The following is a 26,173-nucleotide window of genomic DNA, read 5'->3' as shown; positions in this document are numbered from 1 at the left end:
TTTGTATCTTTAAAGCTAAAGTATGTCTCCTATGGATGGTACAGTTGATCCTTGAACAATGTGGTTTTGAGCTGCATGGGTCCACTTATAAGTGGATTTTTTACAGTATTGTAAATCTGTTTTCTTTTCCTTATGATTTTCTTAATATTTTCTTTTCCCAAGCTTATTTTATAGTAAGAATACAGTATATACTCCATATAACATACAAAATATGTGCTGACCTACTATTTATGTTATACTTAAGGCTTCTGGTAAACAAAACGCTATTAGTAAAGTTTTGCAGGAGTCAAAAGTTATACATGGATTTTTGACCACATGGGGGGTGGTTCATGATGTGCTCCTAACCCCCACATTGTTCAAGAGTCAATGGTATATAGTTGGATTATATTTATTTCTTTTAAATCCAGGCTAACAATCTCTGTCTTACTATTGGGAGATTTACTCCACTCACATTTAATGTTCTCTATTAATATAGTTTGATTTATGCCTGCTATTTTGCATTTTGTTTTATGTCTGACCTTGGTTTCTCTATTTGGCCTTTATTGCTTTCTTTTGCATTAAGTGAATGTTTTCTAATTAATGGCATTTTAATTTATTTACTGATTTTTTTTTCATTTAGACTGATTTTATTTGTGCTCTTTGTCTTTTTGGGTAGATTCAAATGACCATCTAGACTCACTTGCTTTTAGCCTGAATACTTCCTTTTAGTATGTAAGACAGGTCTACAGACAACAAGTTTTCTCAGTTTTTGTTTATCTAGATAATGTCTTAATTTCACCTTCATATTTGAAAGCTAGTTTTGATGGAATTGGGATTCTTTGTTGATAGTCTTTCTCTTTGAGCACTTTGAATATGACGTCTCACTGCTTTCTGGTTTATGGTTTCTGCTGATAGGTCAGCCATTAATCTTGCTGGGATTCCCTTGTAAGTAGCAAGTCATTTTTCTCTTGCTCCTTTCAAGATTTTCTCCTATGTTTGACCATTTTTATTGTGATTTTATCTGTGAGTCTCTTTGAATGTATCTTCCCTGGAGTTCACTGCGTTTTCTGGATGTGTAGGTTATTGTTTTTCAGTAAATTTGAGAAGTTTTCAGTCATTTCTTCAAATATTTTTTCTGCTCCTTTCTCTCCTCCTGGTACTCCCATTACATGTATGTTGGACAAGAAATTTAGCAGATACAACAAAATTTTATTTTTTATTTATTTATTTTTTCAATATATGAAATTTATTGTCAAATTGGTTTCCATACAACACCCAGTGCTCATCCCAAAAGGTGCCCTCCTCAATACCCATCACCCACCCTCCCCTCCCTCCCACCCCCCATCAACCCTCAGTTTGTTCTCAGTTTTGAAGAGTCTCTTATGCTTTGGCTCTCTCCCACTCTAACCTCTTTTTTTTTTTTTTTTTTTTCTCCTTCCTCTCCCCCATGGATTTCTGTTAAGTTTCTCAGGATCCACGTAAGAGTGAAAACATATGGTATCTGTCTTTCTCTGTATGGCTTATTTCACTTAGCATCACACTCTCCACTTCCATCCACGTTGCTACAAAGGGCCATATTTCGTTCTTTCTCATTGCCACATAGTACTCCATTGTGTATATAAACCACAATTTCTTTATCCATTCATCAGTTGATGGACGTTTAGGCTCTTTCCACAATTTGGCTATTGTTGAGAGTGCTGCTATAAACATTGGGGTACAAGTCCCCCTATGCATCAGTACTCCTGTATCCCTTGGGTAAATTCCTAGCAGTGCTATTGCTGGGTCATAGGGTAGGTCTATTTTTAATTTTCTGAGGAACCTCCACACTGTTTTCCAGAGTGGCTGCACCAGTTTGCATTCCCACCAACAGTGCAAGAGGGTTCTCGTTTCTCCACATCCTCTCCAGCATCTGTAGTCTCCTGATTTGTTCATTTTGGCCACTCTGACCAGTGTGAGGTGATATCTGAGTGTGGTTTTGATTTGTATTTCCCTGATGAGGAGCGACGTTGAGCATCTTTTCATGTGCCTGTTGGCCATCCAGATGTCTTCTTTAGAGAAGTGTCTATTCATGTTTTCTGCCCATTTCTTCACTGGGTTATTTGTTTTTCGGGTGTGGAATTTGGTGAGCTTTTTATAGATTTTGGATACTAGCCCTTTGTCCGATATGTCATTTGCAAATATCTTTTCCCATTCCGTTGGTTGCCTTTTAGTTTTGTTGGTTGTTTCCTTTGCTGTGCAGAAGCTTTTTATCTTCATAAGGTCCCAGTAATTCATTTTTGCTTTTAATTCCCTTGCCTTTGGGGATGTGTCGAGTAAGAGATTGCTACGGCTGAGGTCAGAGAGGTCTTTTCCTGCTTTCTCCTCTAGGGTTTTGATGGTTTCCTGTCTCACATTCAGGTCCTTTATCCATTTTGAGTTTATTTTTGTGAATGGTGTGAGAAAGTGGTCTAGTTTCATTCTTCTGCATGTTGCTATCCAGTTCTCCCAGCACCATTTGTTAAAGAGACTGTCTTTTTTCCATTGGATGTTCTTTCCTGCTTTGTCAAAGATTAGTTGGCCATACGTTTGTGGGTCTAGTTCTGGGGTTTCTATTCTATTCCATTGGTCTATGTGTCTGTTTTTGTGCCAAACAAAATTTTAATAGTGCACATATTTAAACCGAGAATTATACATATAGGAATTTATCTTAAAGTTATTGTACCGTATATGTGGGTATATGTGTAAAAAAGTACGTCACAACGCATCTTTATGGTAAAAAATTGAGAAAAAACAGTGATAGGAAATTAAATACATTATGATACTTTTACACAGTGAAATATCATTAACTATAATCGTTTTAAGTCTTTTTCCATAATTCAGACAGAGTTTTATGTGTTATCTCATATAAGATACATGTTTCTTTTTCGGGTCTGCATTTCCTTTCTGTACGTGTGCAGGTTTTTTCTAGGGCAGCCATTCTCATTCTTGTGGCATTAGGACTTCTGTACTTTCTTTAAAATTATTGAGGATACCAGAGAGCTTTTGTTGATGTGGATTATATTTATTAAAAATTATTACTTTGTTAAATGTTTTAAAACAGACCCATTATGTTTGCATAAACAACATATTTTTTAAAGGAAAGAGTTTCAAAAACAATATTAGTGAGAAGTGTCGAGTTTTTTTCATAAGTTTCATAAATTTCTAGTATCAAGCTTAACAAAAGAGCAGGATTCTTATATCTGCTGCTTGCAATATATAAAGATGAAGTATATAGAGAATGAAGTATATGAGTATATAAAGAAAATCTGCCCTGACACAGGTTTTTAGTTCAAAAATGCACAAGTCCTTTAATAGCCTTTTCAGACAATTATGGGTATTCTTTGGTAATACACCAAAACTTGACAAGTGGCAGTGTCTTAATGTTTGGCTGCAGTTTGAATCTGAAATTGTATCAATGAACTTTTCATTCTGTTATATTAAAATCCACAGTCTTTAGATCTGTTTTACTCAGCCATGATTTTGAGACATTATGTGTTTGTCGTTTGGAAAATACTGGTGTACTGAGTTAAGCAGATCTTCCAAAGGTTGATACATACTGACATATTGTCACATGCTATCAAAAAATCATAGTCATTTATATAATCACTGGTCTCACCTGAAAAGCTTTTAAGGGTTGAGATGTCATGTTCACAACGATGGATACAGTTTTCAAAAATTCTAATTTTCATTTGAAAGCACAACTTTTTATCATTGGCAGCAATACTTCATTGTAGAGTTAATGCCTGCAAAATACCCAAGTCCGAATGATGGTAGTTTATCTGTTAGTGGGTCCCTCAAGTAAAAATATTGCTCTCTGAAAATGAATAGCTAATTCAATTCACAAATCCATTAATTACACTACTGCTTTTCCTCAAGACAACATCGTTACACTGCCTATGTTCTCTTATTCAGAAAGGATCTTCCTCTGGCAATTTTTATCTTCAGATTGTTACATTGTACCTATTTATATTTCATAATTAACTGTTGTTTTTTTGAAGTGGATGTGTTTTGTCTCTGGCTGCTTTTCAGAGTAGAGAAGAGCAGATATAACCCAGTGTATAAATGGAAGGTTTGGAATTAGTTAATACAGCTTATACATTGTAACAAAAGAGAAGAAAAAGTTTATGGTATGTTGGTAAATTGGACGGTGTAAGTGTGCAGGATATAATATTATACGATGCAGAGTCAGAGTCGTAAGCTGAAAGTGAGATGGGGGTGGGGAGGGAGTATTGGAAGAGTGAAGAGGGAAAGGTTTGAAGTAGTTCTTTCCAAGAGGAGGAGAGGAAGTGACAAGGGAAATGTAATTGCTGGGCAGAGTAAACACCTACATGAAATGTGTGGTCAGGAATTTAAAGTGAAACTCGTCACCACGCGTTGGGGGTGGGGGTGAGTGTGCGTGTGCATGTGTTAGCACACATGTACACATGGGTGAACACTGCCTTTGATGGGACCCACCTTTAATCAGCCCACAGGCCTGGAGCTCATTTCCAGCCACACCTATTGCTAATTATTAATGGTAGCCCACCAACCAAGAAACAGGTAGATTAGAGGATGCCCTGGGCAATAGAAATGGCTAGGATGCACAGAACTAGGAGAAATGGATGGCTACTGGTTTTAAGTCTGTGCCACGTTAAATAAAGGATTATGAAGATGATTTGCCCCTGCTATATAGTACTTCTGGGGGAACATATCATATGTGTGATGACTGCTATAGGCCATGGCAGGGGAGAGATGATTAGGAGGAAGAGTAGAAACAGCTGGAATCCAGTAGGGTGTAAGCTTCTGTGTAGGTTTTACAGCGGGCCTCTCAAATCCTTCCTCCCCTTACATCCTCTCTTTGCTCTGGGTAGTAGGAAAGGGGTCTTGTCCACAGACAGCCCTGGGCCCTGCCATAGGATTCAGAGCTTGGAAGACGGCCTGCTTTCTTGATCTAGTTTCCCTGACGCTGAGTCTGTTCTGGCTTCACCTTTGATTCAATGCATCGTTTCCTCTGGGAATGTACATTCTTTTAGACTGAGGCCCACAACCAAATAAAATTTTAGTTTTTAAAGAGTTTAGGCTTTATAGTAAGGCTTTTTCCTGGGTTCAGACTCCGGCTCTTGAGAACTTAATCTCTTTAAATCTTACTTCATAGTATCTGTCTCATAAGGTTGTGAAAATCATATGACATAATTCATGTCAAGCATTAGAACGTACCTAGACCTAGCAAATATTCCAAGAATATTAGGTATCATTGTATTTTTTGCAGGAAACACCAGAACTATCACTTATTTACTGTGTATCAAAGAGTATTTAGCAGTTAGCTCTGTTGTCAGCTCTTGTAGAGGCGGTGTAGTATGGTTTTTCACGGCGTGGTCGAGCTGGACTAGCTGGGTGTAAATCCTGGTTCTGCCGCTGACCACTTTGAGGCCTTGGCCCGTTTCATCGATGCATGCCGTCAGCCTCTTCATCTGTAAAGTGGAAGTAGAAATAGGACCTGCCTTATAGAGTGGCTCTAAGGATTGAGTCAATGCACAGAACTCATATAAACTTCTATGTTTATATGTACATAATAAGCATTCAGTAAATTTCTTGCTGCTGTTATCAAAACAAACAAGCGAACAAACAAAACTGACTCCCATTTTAGTACTGAAAGAGAGAGCCTTAGCATTTAGCACAACTTCTTTTATACGTGAGACATGTGAAGCTCTGTGAAATTTCACAGCTAGATACTGGAAAAAGTTTGTCCTGTATTTGCTAACTCCTAATTTAATGTTGTTTGCCACGCTTCCTCCACAGAATATCTCTAAAGAGACGTATTAGTAACATCAACCAACAAAATAATTACTATCACTCATGTAACCACGTTTAAGGAACTCTTCTTTGCAAATACTACAATTATTGGATATAAATAACATTTAAATAATTCTATTGCTGCTCTTCGGGGCCTTGGGAGAATCTACTGAACACTGTACATCACTTGTATGGCAGGAATGTAAATCCATATGATCCTTTTAAGGGTTTTATAACATTTTCCTTTTAACAGATGTGAAGTCATGCTCTCCATTGGTAGAAAGATAACACCATGCCTATGATCTACCAGTAGTGATGGGACTTACTCTTTAAATTGTGTTTGTCCAGTAAAATTGATGAATCTGTAGAATGATATCCAGGGCTAAAGGTACAGTCTTAAGCCAGGCCAGCCATTGTACAAACTCAGATCTAAGGATTCCTGCTCCCTTTAAGGAGATGTAACTTTTTGGATAGACTGTTTTTCCAAACATGTTTTAAACTAAATTAGGACATATAAACAAGTAGTTGAGCCAGTTCTTTATAATCTAGGATTGTCATTATTACTGTTTATGTAGTTGCTAAAAATAAAAGGATACCCACAATAGCTCCTAAGGCTATTTGCTCCCACATCAAATGACCACTTTTTTTCTTAAAAAATTTTTTACGTTTATTTTTAAGAGGCAGAGAGAGACAGAGTGTGAGCAGGGGAGGGGCAGAGAGAGAGGGAGACACAGAATCTGAAGCAGGCTCCAGGCTCCGCGCTGTCAGCACAGAGCCCGACGTGGGGCTGGAACCCACGAACTGTGAGATCATGACCTGAGCCGAAGTGGGAAGCTCAACCAACTGGGCCACCCAACTGCCCCTGTGTTTAACTTTTTAAGAAATTGCCAAACTGTTTTCCAAAGTCCTAGATTTCTAAATATGTATGCTTTTAGAGATTGTTCTCTTCCCTCACCGTTACTTGCCGCTGTTATCCCCTGTGCCCTCTCCCCTGAATTCCCTGCTGGGGCAAGGCAACCTGATAAGGATATTGGAATTGAATCTTGTGATAGTTTGAGTATTGGTGTAGGACGTTTTGATACCTGAAATGTGTGCGTGCTGGCTTCTAGATGCTCAGTGTTGTTCTAGACTAGAGAGGATCCAAGGTGTATCTATTATTTGGGGCTCAACAGATAACAAAGTTGAGAAAACCCCAGTAGGGTAAGGGATATAGTCTACTTAAGTTTCAGCTCCCGCAGCACCTTTATGAAGCGAAAGAGATCATTTCCTAATAGCGAAGATGCTAAGCAGTCCAGACAGTCCAGTACATCAGATCATTGACCCAAATAAATGAATTGTTTTAATAATATCTGTCATTATGTCTTGCCCAATTTGCCAAGAAATTGAGAACCTGAGTAGTTCAGCGTCCCAAACATCAACAAATGTTAACTACAGAGAATAGTTTTCATCATTCTTTCTACATCCATGGTACCCTTGGCATTCATTAATAGATTCAAATTTTAAATTTCAGGAGTTTGTAAGTAGTCTGTAACTAGGCTGAGTCATTTACCGACGTTGCACTGCTGTGTGTGGGACCAATGTCCTTCAGAACTGCTGCATTCTTTTCTTGTTTTACCACATGGGGGCTAATTTTCCGTAGCAGCTTCGGGGGCATCACAAACAGTTTTCAGTCATACTTTTTCATATTTTAGGTGCCCCAGGCCTCAACTCTTCTTATTGCTAATGTCAGTGACCTAGTCGGCTATATTCCTATCTTTAGTCCTTCTATTTTGCTAGCTTTTTAAAAACATTACTTTGCTAACTCATTTTGGTTGTTTTTCATTGTAAACCCCTAAATATCTACCTTATTATAAACCAGTATCTTTACATTTTTGTGGTTTTCCCCTTTAATTGGAAGAATTATCTCACTTACGTTGTCCGGTACATTTTATGAAAATGTTCATTGAGCTACCTTTCCACTACTTATAATTCAACTTAGCTCTTAATTACATGCCATGATAGAGGAGGGCAATGACACAAATCATAATCTTTGAAAACATAATTTGGTTTAAGAGTGAATTAACGAACTTTTTCTCTTTTTGAAGATCAACTTTATAATTGTAGTTATGTTTTGTTTAGACCAAAACTAGTTCAGTGTAAAAATAATTCACATTGTTCACAACCACACCAAAAGGTAGGAAAGGAAGTACGGATGTTAGAGGCCAAGGAATAATCCCAATGGGATTAATAGAAAACATGGTTTAATACACCAAGCTTGTTCCTTCATGTTTATTTTATGTTTTAAGCATTGTTTGGATGTGTAGAAAAGGGATCGGACACAAATTACTAAGAAGATGGAGTTCTTATTTCAGCTGTTAGTACCTTTTCAAATGGACTGTACTTAGTATTTTCTGAAAAGGCCACTTATAACCTTTTTGCTTCATGAAATCAAACATTTTTTCCCACAAGGATCTAAAATAGCTATTACATTTGGAGTCTGACCCCTGTGAAAGATGACTGCATGTCTTTCCAAGATTTTTAAAAGTTGGCACTGGCTTACATGATTTCTGGGCACAATTTGTTTATTGGGTTCTTTTTTTCCATGAGTATTCAAAACAAATAGGTGCTTGTTATTGACTTGGGAAAAAATAGCATTACTGTAAAACTGATTACAGCTTGTACTGGAAAGAATCTTGCCATCTGATTGGAAGAAGTATTTTTCCAGTTGACCTGTTTAAAATTCCTAAGAGCTATTTTTCTTTCCAGCTTTCAAACATCAAATTCATTCTGGGGTCAGTTTGGTTGATTCTAGAGAAATGAGTAACTTTGGTTTTGTGCTCTCCTCAACACTTGTCTTAAGGAAGTACTTACTGAATATTTTAAGTGCCACCATGATTACTACTTTGTAATGAATATTTGCATTCGATTAAAAATAATCTTCTGAGAAATCCTAATTGCTGCTTCTCTGCACAGTTCCCACTGATGATCTTAAGAACCACGTAGTATCTGACAGAACTGAGAGCAGTGTTTTTAGAAAGTGTGATCAATGGATACATATGATATATGAAGGTCTCGATTTTCCCTATGAAACCCTATAAAACCTTATAAACCTGTACAACTTGTTTAGTCATATGGATTATAATTATTTCAGATGTCAGTTGGTTTAACCTAAATACGGTACCTCTTCTAGTGGTTTATCAAGAATCATACCATTGTCTTCATTGTTACTTTTTCTGCAGTGACAAGGAAAACTAGTTCTTAAGTTATCTAGCTCCTCTAAAGAGGCTGTCAGAAAAAAAAAAAAAACAGCTTTAAGAGTAATAAAAGGCTTACTGTGTTTTAATCTTTCACAAATAATTTTTTAGGAAATATTTGCTTTAAATGCCTTAAGATCTTTCAGCATCTATTTCTAATTATTATTAGTGGAATTGTATTTTCCCAATGTCAGCAACCTTGGTAGACACTGAACTGAACCGGCACAGGGAGGAAAAGGAACAGTCTACCGGTTTTGTCATTGAACCCTCTTTCTAGTCTGCTTCTGACTTCGCTGCTATTGCGTTAGCCCCTTACCATCTATTGGAAGCAATAGTGAGCTTCCTCCTAACTGGTCTTTCTGACCAGTCTTGTGTTCTTCCAGTTCATCCTTCTTGTTACTTAGAATTCCATAGCTGACAGCTGCCACCTTACGTATTCAAGATCAAGTCCATTCTCTAAGGGTTGCTCTGGAAGGCCCTTCCTTATTTCTTTTGATACGCAAAGATAAGGAACTATTGTACCTACAGTTTCTCGAATATGATTCGTTTCACTCCCCCTTAACGTGTGCTGTTCCCTTTGCCCAAAAAGGCCCCAAAAAGCTCTTGTGTGCTTTGCTAATTGCTGTTTCTCAGATTCAGCTTCAGTATTACTCAAGTGTTGATTCTTCTGCGAAGCCTTTTTGATATCCTCTTTCTCCCTGTAGCCATTTTCCCTTGTGTTCCTTGTCAAAATACAAACAAACTTCTGCCTTATATTTAGCTTAGAAAACTACCAAAGCCCTCGTATTTGATTTAAGCTTGCAAATTCTTGTGGGCGTAGTAGCCATCTGTGGTATTTCTGTAACTTACAGTGAACAAAGACCGTGAGGATCAAGGGTGAGAAGTGGAACGAATATACAAAGGGAGGATGGCCTTAGAATCCAGAAAGCTGAGCAATAGCTTTGTGACAGTCAACCCGCAGTGGCCAGGCTTCATCAGTAACTGTCAGATTCCCTAATTTTTCTCCTTGCTTCCAACTTTGAACCAGTCAGAACAAGCCCAATGTGCATTCCCAGGCAATCGCAGAGGAAGCGCACTCACGTCAGCTTGCGGGCCCATAGCGTCCCATCTGGGCACACCTGAAGCCTTCCCTTTTCTCCACCGTGAAGATTTCCCACTCTCGCCTGCCTTTGGGTCTGCCTTTGGGTCAGTGATGGTGGGGGACTCCCTCGCCTCTAGCAAGCTCTAAATAATGACCCTTTGCTTTTCTCCTTTAATTTTCATTTATTTCGATATGAGGGAAAACCTATTTTATATTTATTTACATCTGAAGTGGTTAATGGTAAGTATAGTTTATAAACTGTATTTCCTGTGCGAGGTATGTTTTGTGATTTTCTACACGTTTCACAAACATAGAGGTTTATATTTTATAATGGTTAAGACAGCTTTTATTATAAGGATTTTCTTAATTCCTTACATTGAATGGAAAAATAACACAGAAGAAAAATCTGTCACTTAATAGTAACAGACAAAATCCTAGTCAAATTTTAATCTTGCTTGAGATCTTTGTCTTGGATATAGTTATTCAGAGTTCTTCCCCCCCCCCCCCCCTTTGGTTAATTAAACCATAATTTTTCAAAAAATCAGTACATGGAAGAGATGTAAACAAATGCAAATTAATTGCATTTGGGTTTTATTTATTATGTTGAGCATCCTTTTATTCTTGTTCTTACGATATTAGGTGTGCATGTTGAATTTTATTAGGCAATTTTTGCATCATTTATTGCTTTTTATTTATCCTATTAGTTTAATATGCTGTATAAGTAGATTTCTTACTACTGAATCATGTATATGTTTCTAAAATAACCCTGCTTGGTTTGGTGAATTATTTCTAATTTGTCTATTTTATCAAGGCCCTTTCACTTTTATAAAGATTCTAAAAGTGACCAGAACTTACACCCCGATTTTTTTTTTTGCATTCTCTCATTTTTATTTTTACAATTGACTGATTAATAAAGCTGCTTTAAACAATTTTGAACCTATGAAAAAGGTAGCTTTTTATGTGTCTACTGCTTTATGTTACTGAAGTTACTCTCAATTTATTTATTGCCTGAATTTTCTTTTTACAGACATTCCCTTCGGAGAGGTAGCTCCTTCACATTTTTAACACCTGGCCCCCATTGGGACTTCACTTTGGTGAGTAGCAAACTAGGTTTTTTATTTTAAGACACTGATAGGATTAATTCTTAGGTTGTCTTTCAGTCTGGTGTACAGTTCACTTGTCTGTACTTATCTGAGTGTCTTGAGGTCTAGAGTTACTGTTACATCTTTGTATGTAAATGTAACTGTTACAAAGTTACATCTTTGGTGGCCTGATGTAATTCTTTTCTGCTAACAAGGTAAAAATTTATTTCAATTAAATACAAAATATATCTTGAAAAGTACCAGATCTATTTATTTTTAGCCTTATGCAGTCCTTCCTCTTAGTCCTACCAGTGTGAAAATTAAGAGAATATATTATGAAACATGAAGTTGTTTTTATGTACATAGTCTTACAGCTTTTTTTCTTGGTTGAAAAGTATAAAAATGATTGCAGATAGTATATATGATGAATGAATTATTTTCTGTTAATCATCCTAGTATAGAGGGACTGTTTCATTATTTTTAGAATGAGATTTACAGAGGCATCTAACTGTGCAAACTCACACCAGAAAATTGATTTTTTATAATTAAAAATTCATTACCTTATAATTCTATAAATAACATGTACAAATAGAGCGTGATTTTTATGTTTCCTTATTTGGGGGAAATAGCAAAAATCATTCTGTTTCTAGTTTGCAAAGCTTTACTTGATCGTGTGCTGTTGGGTTCGGCAATACATATTCATTTGTATTCTGTTCTTTTGTATTTAATTTATATTTCTGTTGGGGACTTCTTTTAAGATTTCTGTACTCTTATACAAATTACATGTATTGTTGGTCAGTAAAGCATTCATAGCAAGAGTTTCCTGACTTTAATACAATTCTATATCGTCCCTGAAACTTTTTTCATCTTGGTTTCTTTCCCTTACAAGATGACAAGTCTAAACTCAAATAGAAAAACTTTAGTAGAGAAATATCTCCAAACTTGATTTTGCAAAAATCACAGTAAGACAGGAGAACAAGTGCTGTTCACATCAGAAAGGAGGAGACACAAGGATGTCATTACTTAGGGACAAGATGACTGTTTACGTAGAATATCCAAGAGAGACAGTAGGATGTCTTTACTTAGGGACACTATGACCGTCTACACAGAATATCCAAGAGAATATTAATAGCAGCTGTTAGAACTAATAAGAGTTCAAGCAAGATTACTGGCTATAAAATTTATAAAAAGAATTCAACAGAAGGTATATACACTTGCAATATTCAATTAAATGTAATTTATAAAGATGCTCTTATTGAAACAAAAACAGTTTTTAAAATTGAATAAATCTATGAAAAGATCTGTGAGATTTTTATGGGAAAAATTGGAAAGCATTAGTAAAGAACATAGACCCCAAATTAAATGGAGAGATAGTCCAGCAAGGAGAGGCTCAGTAAGATTAAAATGTCAGGACACCTCATATTTATAAATTCAGTGCAGTTCTGATAGAAAACCCACTCGAGTGTTAGAGCTCTCGTTCTACAATTCAGGAAGAAAAGTCGAAGGCCCAGAACAGCATGTGAAAGTCGGGGAATGTCTCACTTCGTGTGGGCTGTTAAGACTTCCTCCACGGGTACGGCGACTACGGGCACGGGACGTGGGTGCGGGTGTAGTCGGTAGGCCTGCGGTGAGAAAGAGCCCGGGACGCGGCGTGCGGAAGAGAGCTGACCGAGGAGCCGTGCTCACGGCCCGTGGTAGTGGGGGTGAGGCAGCTAGCTGTGCCACTTCATACCAGGTACCCACAGATTCCAGGTGGATGGAATATATGCATGTGAAAAGCTCAACTTCAAAATGTTTAAAAGAAAACACAGTAGAATGTTTTAAAATCTGTTCAATTTCTTTATACATATGCTAACACATGCATATGGTTTCATATAAATGCATAAGGACAGTCATGTATGAGAGTTTTCCCTCAGTACACTTCTTTTTGCCTGGCAGCTTCCTGCTCCTGTCCTTCCTCTCCCCTGTCAGTCCTTCCACCCACGCACCTCCACTCTAAGCCGAGTCAGCAATACCTTATCAGTCCCTTTGTGTTGCCGATACAATTATTTTTCTTTTAAAGTTTACTTATTTATTTTGAGAGATAGAGGGAGGGGCAGAGAGAGAGAAAGAATTTCAAGCAGGCTCCACACTGTCAGCATAGAACCCGATGTGGGGCTCGAACCCACCAACTTTGAGATCATGACCTGAGCCGAAATGGAGAGTTGGACGCTCAAGCAGCTGAGCCACCCAGGAGCCCCCTTTTTAAAAATTTTTCTTTGCTCATACAATTATTTACAAACACACACAGCCTCACATACAGGATACACACATGCAGGATTTTTGCTTAGTTTGCTTTTCAAAATTAGGATCATATTCACAGTTTTTCTGGATCTTCTGGATATGACCTTAGGATCAATAAAGATTTCTTGTCCCTTCATTTTTTTCGTGTTTCCCAATCCTGATTTATGTATATTGTTCTCTCATGTCTTCTTCCATTTTCTTAATGTCTTTTAGCTAAATTTGGAATAGTATGTCATAGTTTTGCTCTGCTTTTTTGAGCATTTCCTTCTGAGGTGTTTTCATTCCCTGTAGGGATGTTATTCTTGCCCTTTTCTCTTTTTTCTTGGAGTTACTTTGTGTAGGATTTGACTCAGAGAATTTTCTCTTCATTTTAATGTGGATTTAGTTTTTCTGAAGACTTTACAAAGAGGCTTGGTTCAGATAACTTTTCTGACTTCACAGAGCTCCCTTTCTTCTTGTTTTTGTGGTGCCTTCTGAGATTTCCAGGCTCTATCAATTTTCCCCACCTCCATCTGGACTTTATCTTTCCTTTGGCCTGTTGTCCCTATCCTGCTCGATTTTGATTCCGTTTCCCCCAGTTTCTCCTTGGGGTGGAGCCAGGTCGTGGAAGGGAGCCCTGGCCGGTCAGTTTTGAGAATTCCAAGAGCTAGGCTGTGTCACTGGTGACCTGAAAGTTATTTTGAGGTGTGGGTGGGTGATGTGTTACTGAGGCATCGCTCAATAGTGAGAGAAGACAGAAATCAAAGATTGTGCACAGTTTTGCCACTACAGGCACCAGCAGGCCGAGTGAGGACAACGACTAATAACTAGGAGCGTGTTGGTCTTAGCTTATAAATCCTGCTTCAGGCAACAAGTCTTCATTACTTTGGGCCATGAGAAAAGGGTATTTTTTTTCCTAGTGAAGACCCTCCTCCCTCTATAGGGTAAATAACATGTGTTCCTTTTTTTAAAAAATTGGTGCCTTTGTGTTTAAAACATATTTTACTTTTTCTCTAACAAGTACAGACAGCCCTCGACTTACATAAGAGTTCTGTTCTGAAAAAAACTTTACATAAGGGTTTTTAATAGAATGGAAATTCGCAGCATGAGATGATTCAGTCAAGGGGGCTATTTAAACAGTATATATGCTAGAGGTGATTTGGCATCCCTCATAGAAATAATTTCCTTATGAGTACAGCTTCACTTTTTTAACGTGATTTTTCCGGTTTTATGGAGTCTGTTTAATGAAGTAACATGCATTCCTTCTGTATAAGAATGAAATCTTTTTTTTCATACAGAAAAGAAAGCGGAGAGAGAAAGATGATGATGTCATAAGCCTTAACAGCCTTGATCTGAAGGTAAGCCTTACTGCCCTGAAAGAATTTAAAAATTTAAAAACACTTTAAAAAAATTTTAAAGTATTTAAAAATATGCAGATAGTGTTTCTTCTTGTGCTGTAAGAATAACAAATGCTAACGTTTTAAAAATTTTTAAGTGCAAAAAAGAAAAGCGCAAAACCGAATAATACTGGCTTTTACAGATACTGTCTTTTTTGTGTCCACTTCTTTGTTCAAAATGAGGTGAAAGCTTCCCTCAGAACATTGTGGGGCTTCAGCCAGTGATCCCCCACTCACCTGCGTACAGGGGCCCGGCCCTACCTACCCTACAGGGAAGGTAGGGACTGTGGTGAAAAAGAGGAGTGTGCCCTCCTGGAAGCGCCACCTGCTGCCGCGCTCTCTCCGGTGCTGCTTGTAGGACGGTCGAATCCGGACTGTTTCGTGAAATCTCCGGGTCTTTAGTGTTAGACTGTGCAAGCCCAACAGCTGGTCTGCAGGTCAGACGTGGCTGCGCATTTCCAACGTGTGACCCATCACAGACTAACCTCCAGGGCACACTTGAAAATGATTGTGTATCCCTTTATGTAAAAGTGTAGTTAAGTCCCCAAACCTGGTATCCCCGGAATTACTTAGTCCATTTTTGTCGGTTGCCAAATTTTACAGAATCATCTCAGTTTTAAGAACCTTTTTTAAAGATTGTTATGTAAAGGTTATACATTTTTTAAGTGAGATTTTTTAAATGTTTGGCATCATGTTTAATGATGGCAGCTGCTACTTGTTTTTAAAGACAAGGTATTTTATAGGTCTGCCCATCAACGTTTTACTATGTGCGTGCGCACGCACATAGGCGCAAACATACGTAATGTCTTTATGGAAGAATTGTGTGTTTTAAGTGTTAGACTTTTTGCAAAACAGTTTCAGTTATATTTGAAAATCTTGTATTCAAAGAGAAAAAAAAAGGATGAAATGGCAACCCTTTTTCGGTAGGCTTCAAATCAGACCACGTACAGAAATAGGACAGTATTTCATAGTTTTGCCGCGGTAAAATCCATGGTCAAATCTACTTAAACATGATCCTCCTTTTGTTTACCCCAACTTCAGCAGTTACCATCATACGATCGAATGACAGTCATTTATCTGTCTACTCGGCTACTCGCCCCTGGATTATTTTGAAGCAAATCCTTTAGGTTGTATCATTTTCTCTGTATCATCAGATTTGGTGCTCACACTGCCTTGATTTGTCTGGCACCTTTTTCTGTTTTGGATTTGTTCATTTTGTCTGGAGTTGAAATTCATAATAAAGTCTATATGTTGTGATTATATGTCTCTTGATAGGTTCTGTGGGTCTAATACGTAGGTTCTCTCTCTAGCTTTTTGCTTTGTTGCAGTTTTTTGTGGTCGAAAAGGAAATGATGTGTAGAGCTTTTCATAGCTCCATGGTATTTTGTCCCTCTCTTTCCTTTATTTCTGTTAAACGGATAGATCTCGAGATCGATTTGGGCTGTGTACTTCCCTCGAGAGGTATATAATAATCATTTTGTGCTATTATCAAAATGAGTTAATTATCATTGCCTAGATTTATTTATTCATTGAAGGTTGCTAAGTGGATATCATGCCTTGATCAGTCATCTTTATTAACGGGAACACTTCCATAAAAAGAAAGTTCCCCTCAGCAACCATTTGGTTACTGTGAGGTACTTACCTACACTAAAGGAGGGTAAGTGCTTGATTCCTTTACCGGTTTTCAAAAGAAATGAGTTTTATTCGTTAAAATTCTCTAAATGTAATTAATGATTTTTTTATATGACTATGAACTTATGGATATTTGTACATTTGTTGTGCTTTGATCTATTTCAGTTACTACTCTTACAGTGCTTAAATTATCCCATCTTTGGCCACTGGATGCTGCTTCAGGATGGCTTCTATGTCCCCTTTTCCCCCAGTTTTAAGATATAATTGACATACAGCATAATGTAAATTTAAGGAATGCAGTGTATTCATTTCCTGTATCCTTTTGACATGACCCTCACCTCATATCTAGACACTTAAGCCTAGCCTCCTTTTCTCCCAGGATGACAAGTTATTCCAGGCCCACTTGTACATTTTGCTGTTGTTGTTTCTTAATGTTTATTTATTTTTGAGAGAGAGAGAGGCAGAGTGTGAGCAGGGGAGGGGCAGAGAGAGAAGGAGACACAGAATCTGAAGCAGGCTCCTGGGTCCTAGCTGTCAGCACCAAGCCCCATGTGAGGCTGAACTCATAAACCATGAGATCATGACCAGAGCTGAAGTTGGATACTTGCTTAACCAGCTGAGCCACCCAGGTGCCCCTTGTTGTTGTTGTCGTTGTTGTTTCTGCTCCATACCCGATGTCAGTGGTCATTTCTAAAAACCCTGGTTTCCTTAGGAAATGGTAGAGGCTTAAACCAGGGCATTCTGAACACTCCTTGCTGCTTTATTCATTCTTGTTTCTGTGCCTTTTTAATGGACGGAGATAGGAAACATATGTCATTTTTTCAGATAAAGAAATAAATTATGAGTTTATACTGATATTTCAAATTCAAGGCTAAAGTATTTTTACTAATTTGCATCAATATTACTATCTAGAGCTCTCAGCCACACCAAAAATCTCAGTCTTAGGGATACTGACATAATTAGTCGCTTGATTTACTCACAGTTCAAAGTAGTCTACATTACTGCAAATCACTACTGCATTACATAAATGAGACAATTACTGAAAACATTTTATGTTTTATTTTTCAGATTTTTTGATTTTTACTTAAAAGGTATAGTAAGTATACACAAATTTCTGTGTTTTTAAATTGTTGAACTGAGACTTTTCTATGTGTAATTATGCCAGAAACCTACTTGTTCCTTTTTATTTTCAATTTTTAAGAACTACTATTTCTTAAATTTAATTTTTCTTTGGGGTGCCTGGGTAGCTCAGTCAGTTGGGCATCCGACTTCGGCTCAGGTCATGATCTCGCAGTCCGTGAGTTCAAGCCCCACATCGGGCTCTGCGCTGACAGCTCGGAGCCCGGAGCCTGCTTCAGATTCATATTCTCTCTCTCTCTCTCTCTCTCTCTCTCTCTCTCTCTCTCTCTGCCCCTCCCCTGTTCGCACTCTCTCTGTCAAAAATAAAATAAAAACATAAAAAAATTTTTTTAACTTAATTTTTCTTCTTAATCATGTAATAAAATTGTATGGAATTTCAAAGTCAGCTCCACAAGATTCTTGTTTCTATTCCTGGATCTTCTACCCTACATCTTTCTTTCATACAAAATCCTTTTTTTTCTTTTTCAAATATTATGGTTTATTCTTTCACTTTCTAAAAATATAAGCAATTGCATATATGTTCCGTATATTTCACTTTTCTGGCTAAACAGCATGCTGTCTTTCATTATGTGTTCTTTTTTATTTCCTTGTTTGTTTCGCTTGTGTGTTTTTGCTGTGATATGTCTTTATATAGCAAGGTTCATGTTTTCGTTCTCTTGGTTATTTTTGCCTTCAGTTTCCCCTTTTTAGCTCTTGTAAATTGGTTTATTCCTATGAGCATATTTTAATCAACTAACACCTCTTCTCCCTCATCTCCTTCTCTCCTGTTAATAAAATTAAGTAATATCTCTTTATTCTGCATTGGTACATTTAAAATATTGAGTGCTTATTTTACTTTCCAAGTACATTCACCATTCTCCATTTCTTAAAAATACATTTACCGTATCTAGAAGAACAGAGCACGTAGGCATCACAAACTGTGCCGTGTACCCTGATAACCATTACTTAGACTTTAGCTCTGCAGGTAAATCTGCACGAGTGCTCAGCACCTCGTGTCCGTGCCTTCCTAGGTTGTGGATTGTCTGAAGCTCATTCCCTAGCAGAGGGGTCAGCAAACTCTGGTCCACAAACTGGATCCGACCTGCTCAGTGATTCACATACGTTGTTAATGGCTACTTTTTAAAACACTGCAGTGGCAGAGGTTGAGTGGCAGTGACAGAGACCATCTGACCTACCAAGACTGAAATATTTGCTCTTTGGCTTTCTACAGAGAGTTTGCTGACCCCTGCTCTAGAGGTGAGTAAATGCAGAGGACTCGTTAATGGGAACAGGATTACATGAGTTACTGAATGTCCGTGTCGGTTTGTTTGCAGTCGTTGTACTTGAAGGCTAGTTCGGATGGATTGAAATCCATGACTCACGTTTTCTTCCTTGGATAAGCAAATATTTCACTCCATTGTTTTCTGCATAAAGTGCCACTGTTGAAAAGTTTCACTAAATATATACTTTTGAGTCATCTTTTATTTTAGGAACATCTTTTCTTACTGTTTTTGTCATTTTTTTTCTATTCCACTGTTTTGTCTTCCCTCCCTGCCCTTTGTACTTAGCATGGATTTTAGAAATCTTTTATATTTACTACTTTGTCTCAAAATATTTATCTCTTTATATATCTTTTTTATTTTTAAACTTGTCTTCCTTTTTGTCTTTTTCTCTTAATGCAGTAGACTGATTTTTTTGTTCTGAAATAATTTTTCTTGTGTTTTGTTTTTTTTTTTTTTTTTTTTTTTTTTAGTTCTCTCCCCTCATTTCACATCTTCCATTCTCTACCCACCTAATTTTTGAGTTTGATGTTCTTTCATAGCTTCTATAATCTCCTTTTTGATTTTATGCTATAGACAAATTATTCTACTTCACATTTTCTGCCTTCTTCTAATAGCTTTAAAGGGGATTTATGATTTTCTGTTGCTCTTTTGTTACGTGCAGTCAGTTCTCCTATGGTCAGGGGAGGAGGAGTGGGCCCTGGCAGCCCTTGTTCGGCTTCATCGCTCCGGAGCTCCCTCTTCTGGTGTCTTCAGGAGGTGGTTTTGGTTTGGGGGGTTTTTTTAGTTTATTTAAAAAAAATTATTTTAAGGTTTATTTATTTTTGAGAGAGAGAGAGGCAGTGCAAGGGAAGGGCAGAGAGAGAGAGAGAGACACAGAATCTGAAGGAGGCTTCAGGCTCTGAGCTGTCAGCACAGAGCCCGATGCGGGGCTCGAACCCACGAACCTTGAGATTGTGACCTGAGCCGAAGTCGGACGCTTAACCCCCTGAGCCACCCAAGCGCCCCTAAAGTTTAATTTTGAGAGAGAGCACGAACAGGGGAGGGGCAGAGAGACAGAATCCCAAGCAGGCCCCGTATTGCCAGTACAGAGCCTGATGGGGATGCGGAGCTCAAACTCCGGAACTGAGAGATCATGGCCTGAGCTGAAATACAAGACGCTTAACCGACTGAGCCACCCAGTGGTTTGTCACAGGAGAGCCTCATGCTTTCCGAGACCTTTCTTTTCTGCTCCCTCCTTTTTCTGTCTGAGCTTTTTCTGGTCTTTGCCTCTATTGCCCTATTCACTGCTTGGACCCTCCTCCTCGCAGTTCTCAGAGTGCTGTGAGTTCCAGAGTTTAAGTGGCCCAGACTGCTAACCTTATTGCTTGGGAGGGTCCCTGCCCTCAGCCTGAGAGTTTGATCACGGGACCCTTCCCAGTTTAGACTACTGGGTGCCAGAGAGTGGCTCCCCTGTTCTCAGGGCCGTCGGAGAAGCCCAGTCGCCTTCCCTCCGCTCCTTTGTGCACAGAGGCTGATACCATGGGGGTCTCATAGCCGTCCGCTTCGTCACTTTCTGACAGACAAAAGGTTTGTGGGGGAAACACTGCCTCTTCCTTTCACTGTAGTCTGTGTTTTTTGTTGGCTGTGCTAGGTGCTCCAGCTGCTTTTTTTTTTTTTTTTTTCTGTTTACTTTAAAGAGAGAAGACCAGTCAACGATTTAATTAACATATTAATGAACGAACCAACAGAATGGTAAAGCCACTCAAAGGACTATAGGAAACACTGAAGTCTTCCAGTTACTGAAAGAGAGAATGGTGGAATGAGATTGCTAAATTAAATTAGATGCAGAACAGGTTAATGTCCTCATCTCCGTCTCTACCTACAAAATGTATTTGCATTGCTGTCGGTATTCAGCTCACATCTACCCTGACAGAGTTGCAGGAACCCTATCAGTAACAGATAGTGAATCAGACAAAGGGTACATGGCCCTAGAAAACGAGATAATCCATTGAAAGGACATTCAGGAATTCCTTTTGTCTGATTTCACGGTTTGGATATTTTCTTTTCTTTTTAATTCTTTCCTCAATTTTGCCACCTTTCTAATTCTGAGGTCTGCTCTTTTATAGCTAATTTTGGAATATTAGAGTTTTTTGTGAGCATGTTTTTCTACCATACTTTTATTTTTTGTAGGGGTATTATTTTTTTCCCTTATACTTTTTTTCTTACGAAAACTTCATATGGGATTTGACTGTTCCTTTTCTATTGGTCATTATTATGTGAAAATAGTTTTCGAAAGGAAGAATGAGTCCAGAGAGCTTTTCTAGCTTTCAGACTCTAAAGCTTCCTCTTCTCTTGTCTTGTCTTTAAGAAATGATAAATACAGATACACTCTGAGTTCTTCAGGACCTGTTTTCCTCCTCAACTTTTATCTAAACTTGCTCTTTCCCGTATGTCTGTCACCTCTCTTCCACTCTACTTGAAATCTCTTCCCAGAACTTGCACCATAGTGTAGGGTTTTGTCTTGGAAGGGAGCTTTGAGGGTTTCTAAGCTCACGTGTTCCCAGCCATGAACCCATTACTGCTACCCTTGAGTAGATGAAACCCTTTCCAGTTTCAGTTACTGTGCTCAAAATGGCCTGCCTCACTTTGCAGTGAGTAGCTATTGATAGTTTGGGGATTCTTCGGTACTCAAACATGACAGATGCTGTTTTTCTCTGCTGATACTATATAGGTTATCATACAGTTAGTTGTCACTAGTTTATCCACATTAACTTGTATGTTTGGATTCATGGGGGTGTGTACCTTATTACATGGTGCTGTATGTTTTGACTTTGGGGTTTGGTTTTGTTGTCCTTGTTCTGTATGTTTTTATGGAAGGATATGGAAAAATTGTAAAACTATGTCACTAACACCACCTTAGTCACAGAGTTATGTCTCCCGATGGGTGAAAGGCAAATTTGGCTTTCCTCTAAACCTAATACAATTTTAGCAGATTTTATTGACATTGAATTTACTGGAATTACTTGAATTGCTATAATTTTTAGGATAGATCGTATATTATGAACTGATACTAATACTCATCAACTAGCCAAAAGATAAGCTTTTATTGTCCTTCAAAATTTATCAAGTTTGGGACAATAGTTACACATTTGCATATACTACTGTTAACTTCTTCAAATTGAGGAATTATATTCAAGAAAGAAGTCCTTATAAAAGTTTGGTTACATTAACCAATCCCAACTGCATCCTATGCTTTGTAGTCTCTATTTGTTCCAAACCTAAGGAATCACGTGTAACTGTGATAAGAAAAGAATGAATTTGAAATAATTTATTGAATAACAACCTCTTTGTATCCTCAAAACTTCACTAGGGTTTGGTCTAAATTCTTTCTTTTATTCTTTTTTTTTTTTTTTTTTAATTCCACAAACATTTATGGAGCGCCCACAATGTTCAGGTCCTATACTTAAACTTACAGATAAGACTACATACAGGCGGGAAACAAGAGCCTCTGACAAAACCCTATCTGCATAGATTACAGAAGTATGATGGTGTTAGGAGGAGGAATGGGAGAGAGAAATAGAAGATTTGGGGAGGTTTTAATTTGGAGCTGGATTTTTATGAACGCCAACACGAACTGGGGAAAACCAACCGCAGAGAGAGAAGAAGCGTCTATAAATGTCAAGAATTAAAATCAGTTATGTGTAAGGAACGATAAACAAATTATTTTGAAAGAGCCAAAAAAAAATATGAGGAATGGGGTGCCTGGGTGGCTCAGTCAGTTGAGTGGCCGACTTGGGCTCAGGTCATGACCTCAGGGTTAGTGAGTTCAAGCCCCCTGTGGGGCTCTGTGCTGACAGCTGGGAGCCTGGAGCCTGCTTGGGATTCTGGGTCTCCCCCTCTCTCTGCCCCTCCCCCACTCGTGCTCTGTCTCGCTCTCTCAAAAAAGTAAACATTAAAGAAAATTTTAAGAAATGTATGAGGAAGAACTAAGACATGAAGTAGTATAGAGGGTTCATTGGTCCCTTAATTTGAAGGCTGAAGATGATCGGCTGCAGTTCATTCATCTGAAAATCAACGGGGATGACATTGTGGAGTCTTGAACTGATCTTCCACAGCATGGTCCCTCCATCTGTGTAGAAAGTGCCAGTCCATGAGGGCCTGGCACCGGGCATGGAGGCCTGGGGCAAGAGTGGGGCTGTGGAGATGAGAAGAGCAGACAGGTTCTGTCTTCATCGCTTGTCTCTTCTTAGGTATGATCTTTCTTTGGAGAGCTCACTCACTCGCCAGATTCACCGTCTGTAACGGATGACTCCCTGATCTGAATCTTTAAGCCAGATCACAGTCCTGTTTTTCGGATCCTTTTATCCAATTGCTTCCAGAAATATAGCCTTCTAACTGGCCTCCCTGCCTGTAGCCTCTTTCTGATGCCTTATTGATCTTTCTTTGGTCTTTTCAGTACCTTGCTTAAATTCTTTCAGTAGCCACTCATTGCTTTAAAGACAGAACCCAAATGTCTTGTGTAACATGTAATCCCCACTATGATGGGTTCCCCTACTCCGTCTCTCCAAAATTTCTCTTATCATACTTCCTGTTTCCTTTCCCTTGTACGTCCTTATTCCTCTTCTTTGCCTGGAGAATGCCTGCCTATCCCCACGAGGTCATTATCTCCAGGACCCCTTCCCAGAGTGTTACCCCTCTCCCTGTATCCCACCCCCACCAACCTGGGCTGGTTGAACCATGAACGCCCTAGGTAGGGAGAAATGAATAGAGAAGGAGTAAATGAGATTTCTTGAGAAGGAAAGAGGGTCAGCAATGAAGTTCTGATCATCACAGAAGCATTAAGCTGTATTTACACCTTGAAAATAACGACTCCGTTCTGGCTGCAGGCCAGAGTCACCTGGGGAGCTTTTGGGGGAGGAGGGGGCTGCTAAGCCCTGTCCCAGACACCCTGAGTGTGGGGGCAGGAGAGTAAGGATGGGTGACGTTGGGACCTGAGAACATCTAGGTTTTGTGTTTGTTTTTGAAGATGTCTGGGTGATTCTGCGGTATGGCCACGGCTAAAAACTGAAAATGTGACCTTTTTTTTTTTTTAATGTTTATTTATTGAGAGAGAGAGAGACAGAGCGTAAGCGGTGGAGAGGCAGAGAGGGAGACACAGAATCAGAAGCAGGTTCCAGGCTCTGAGTTGTCAGCACAGAGCTCGTCGCGGGCTTGAACCCAAGAACCGTGAGATCATGACCTGAGCCAAAGTCGGACCCTTAACCGACGGAGCCACCCACCCAGCCGCCCCTAGAATGTGATATTCTTAAAGTTGTCTCTCTCCCCAGAAACACACCATGAAACAGATACTCTGCCAGCTCCCCCAGCCCTGTTTTCTGCCTGGCCTTTCCTCTAAATACAGCAGTTTTATTATGTAATAAGCTAAATATATAATCAGTTTGTATACTCTTGATGCCTGTTGCTGGGAACCATTACTTTATTTACCTCTATACTCCAGTCACCTTAGCCACATGGCCTGACACATAATAGATGCTTGGTAAATATTTAGTGAACGAACAGATAAAGTAGTATAGGTCAAATAAGTGAAATAAGACTTTGGACTTAGATAAGCGTGTAACATGAGCATCGTGTTATATATTTTGATTTCGGATCTCTCACACCAGCAATTTAATACCAATGTTAACAAATTGTCATGTGGTAGATCATTGGCTGTTTGTTGAAATTGTGGTTGCTTATCGAATTTGTCTCTAAGTAAAATTTTAGAACTATCTTTTATCAGTTTGCCTTGCTACTATATTATGTAGAAAATTATTTTTAAAAAGGAACACAGTATTTGTTTTCCAAAGGTGTTTCTCAGCTGTTTGTTAGCAACCATAACCTTGCCCTTTTCTTTTGATAGGAAGAGTCCAAAGTGACTTTTTACTTTATTAATGTAGAGTAATACTGGGATGAGTAATACTGTGTCATATTTTATGACTAAAGTTCTTTAACTCTGATCGTCAGTGATCAAAAAACAAACCAGAACACTTCAAAAGAATGTTCTAAAATACATAAATGGTTTGTTCTTTTTCAGAATGTCCAGATTTAGGGATCTCATTTCTTATAAGTTAAATAGTATATTGAAGGGTTATACTTTGAGTATTGGTATACTCTGTAAATTTTAGGTTAAACATAATAATGAGTTATGTATATTATTTCTAATAAATTATTTTAAAAGCATTTGCGATTGTTTAGAATTATAATTGTCTTTTGTCAATTCCTGGTTTAATATAATCTTACTTTTGAGAAACCCACCTCTTAGAACCATGACTGGTAATTGGCAGTTATTCTGAGGCACAGATTTGAGTAGTTTGAGGTTAGCCGGCAGGCTAAAGCCTAGTGGCATCATTTATGAATAGCTTACTGCCCTCCATCTTGCATTTTGATGTAACTTACGATCTCTACTGGCCGCCCTGTAAGATAACACAATAAAACATGATTTCTCTTTCGACAGAGGTCCAAAAAATAAAGCCAGCTGCTAGTATACGTGATGAAAGTGAAGAGGAACAGAAGATAGATATAGGAAAATGGTTCTTAGCCAAAAACATAAAAGTAAAATATAAAACAATTATTCCTGATAATGCTCTGAGAAGCCATTGAAGTATCCAGAGCTGTTTATCCTTAAGCTTAATTGTCCCTAGACCACTGTAAATCATTCCTGGACTGATACGTGCATTTAAATGCTTGTGTCCTTTTTTAATTACAAAAGTAATACAAGGATGCACTGTCCTTGTTCAAAATGTAAAAAAAAAAAATTTTTTTTTTAAGTTTCCTTGTATCACCTTCATCCTCTGAAGTAACCAGTTACTATTTGATGTGTCCCAGGTTCTTTTCTGTTTATTTACGTACTTTCACACAATGTGTATAATGGTGACCTATAGATTGTCATGTACATGTGCTACAGCTTGCTTTTTCTCTTTGTCTCTTGTCATTACTATATAAGGCTGCCTTATTCTTTTTTGGTCGCCATATTGTAGTCCATAGGCTAGAGTATGATAATCTACTTAACCAATCCTTTAGCAGTGGCACTTTAGTATATTTTCCAGTTCTTCTATATTAAAAATAATGCTGCAGTGTATCTTCTCCTTGTGCACAAAGGAAGAACTGTTGCTATGTCTCTAATACAGATGTCAAGAAGTGGAAATGGCTGGGTTGCAAGTTTCAGTTTTGATAATATTGTTCACTTGCCTTCCAATAATTTGACAAATTTAAACTTCTCTATCAGTGTATGATAATAAACATATCTCTACACTCTTCTCAATCCTGGACTTTCTTAATCTTTTAAATTTTTGCCAAT

General features: G+C 38.2%; 1 protein-coding gene and 1 long non-coding RNA gene across 2 annotated transcripts in view; one reads left to right on the top strand and one right to left on the bottom strand.

The window, feature by feature from the left end:
- LOC128774971 (uncharacterized) overlaps positions 1-26,173 on the bottom strand; it is a 256,264-nt gene that overhangs the window by 167,509 nt on the left and 62,582 nt on the right. The gene's annotated exons all lie outside the window — the stretch shown is intronic.
- NET1 (neuroepithelial cell transforming 1) overlaps positions 1-26,173 on the top strand; it is a 60,273-nt gene that overhangs the window by 8,270 nt on the left and 25,830 nt on the right. Inside the window, exons 2-3 of the mRNA XM_019460891.2 lie at positions 11,111-11,177; positions 14,726-14,785. Coding sequence (XP_019316436.2) covers positions 11,111-11,177; positions 14,726-14,785 — 127 coding nt within the window. The remainder of the gene's footprint in view (positions 1-11,110; positions 11,178-14,725; positions 14,786-26,173) is intronic.

Source organism: Panthera pardus, unplaced genomic scaffold, assembly GCF_024362965.1.
Source record: "Panthera pardus isolate Hobbes unplaced genomic scaffold, ASM2436296v1 HiC_scaffold_6, whole genome shotgun sequence".
In the NCBI taxonomy this organism is placed as follows: Eukaryota; Metazoa; Chordata; class Mammalia; order Carnivora; family Felidae; genus Panthera; species Panthera pardus.
The sequence above is the reverse complement of the archived record's forward strand: the minus strand, read 5'-3'. Positions and strand labels throughout refer to the sequence as shown.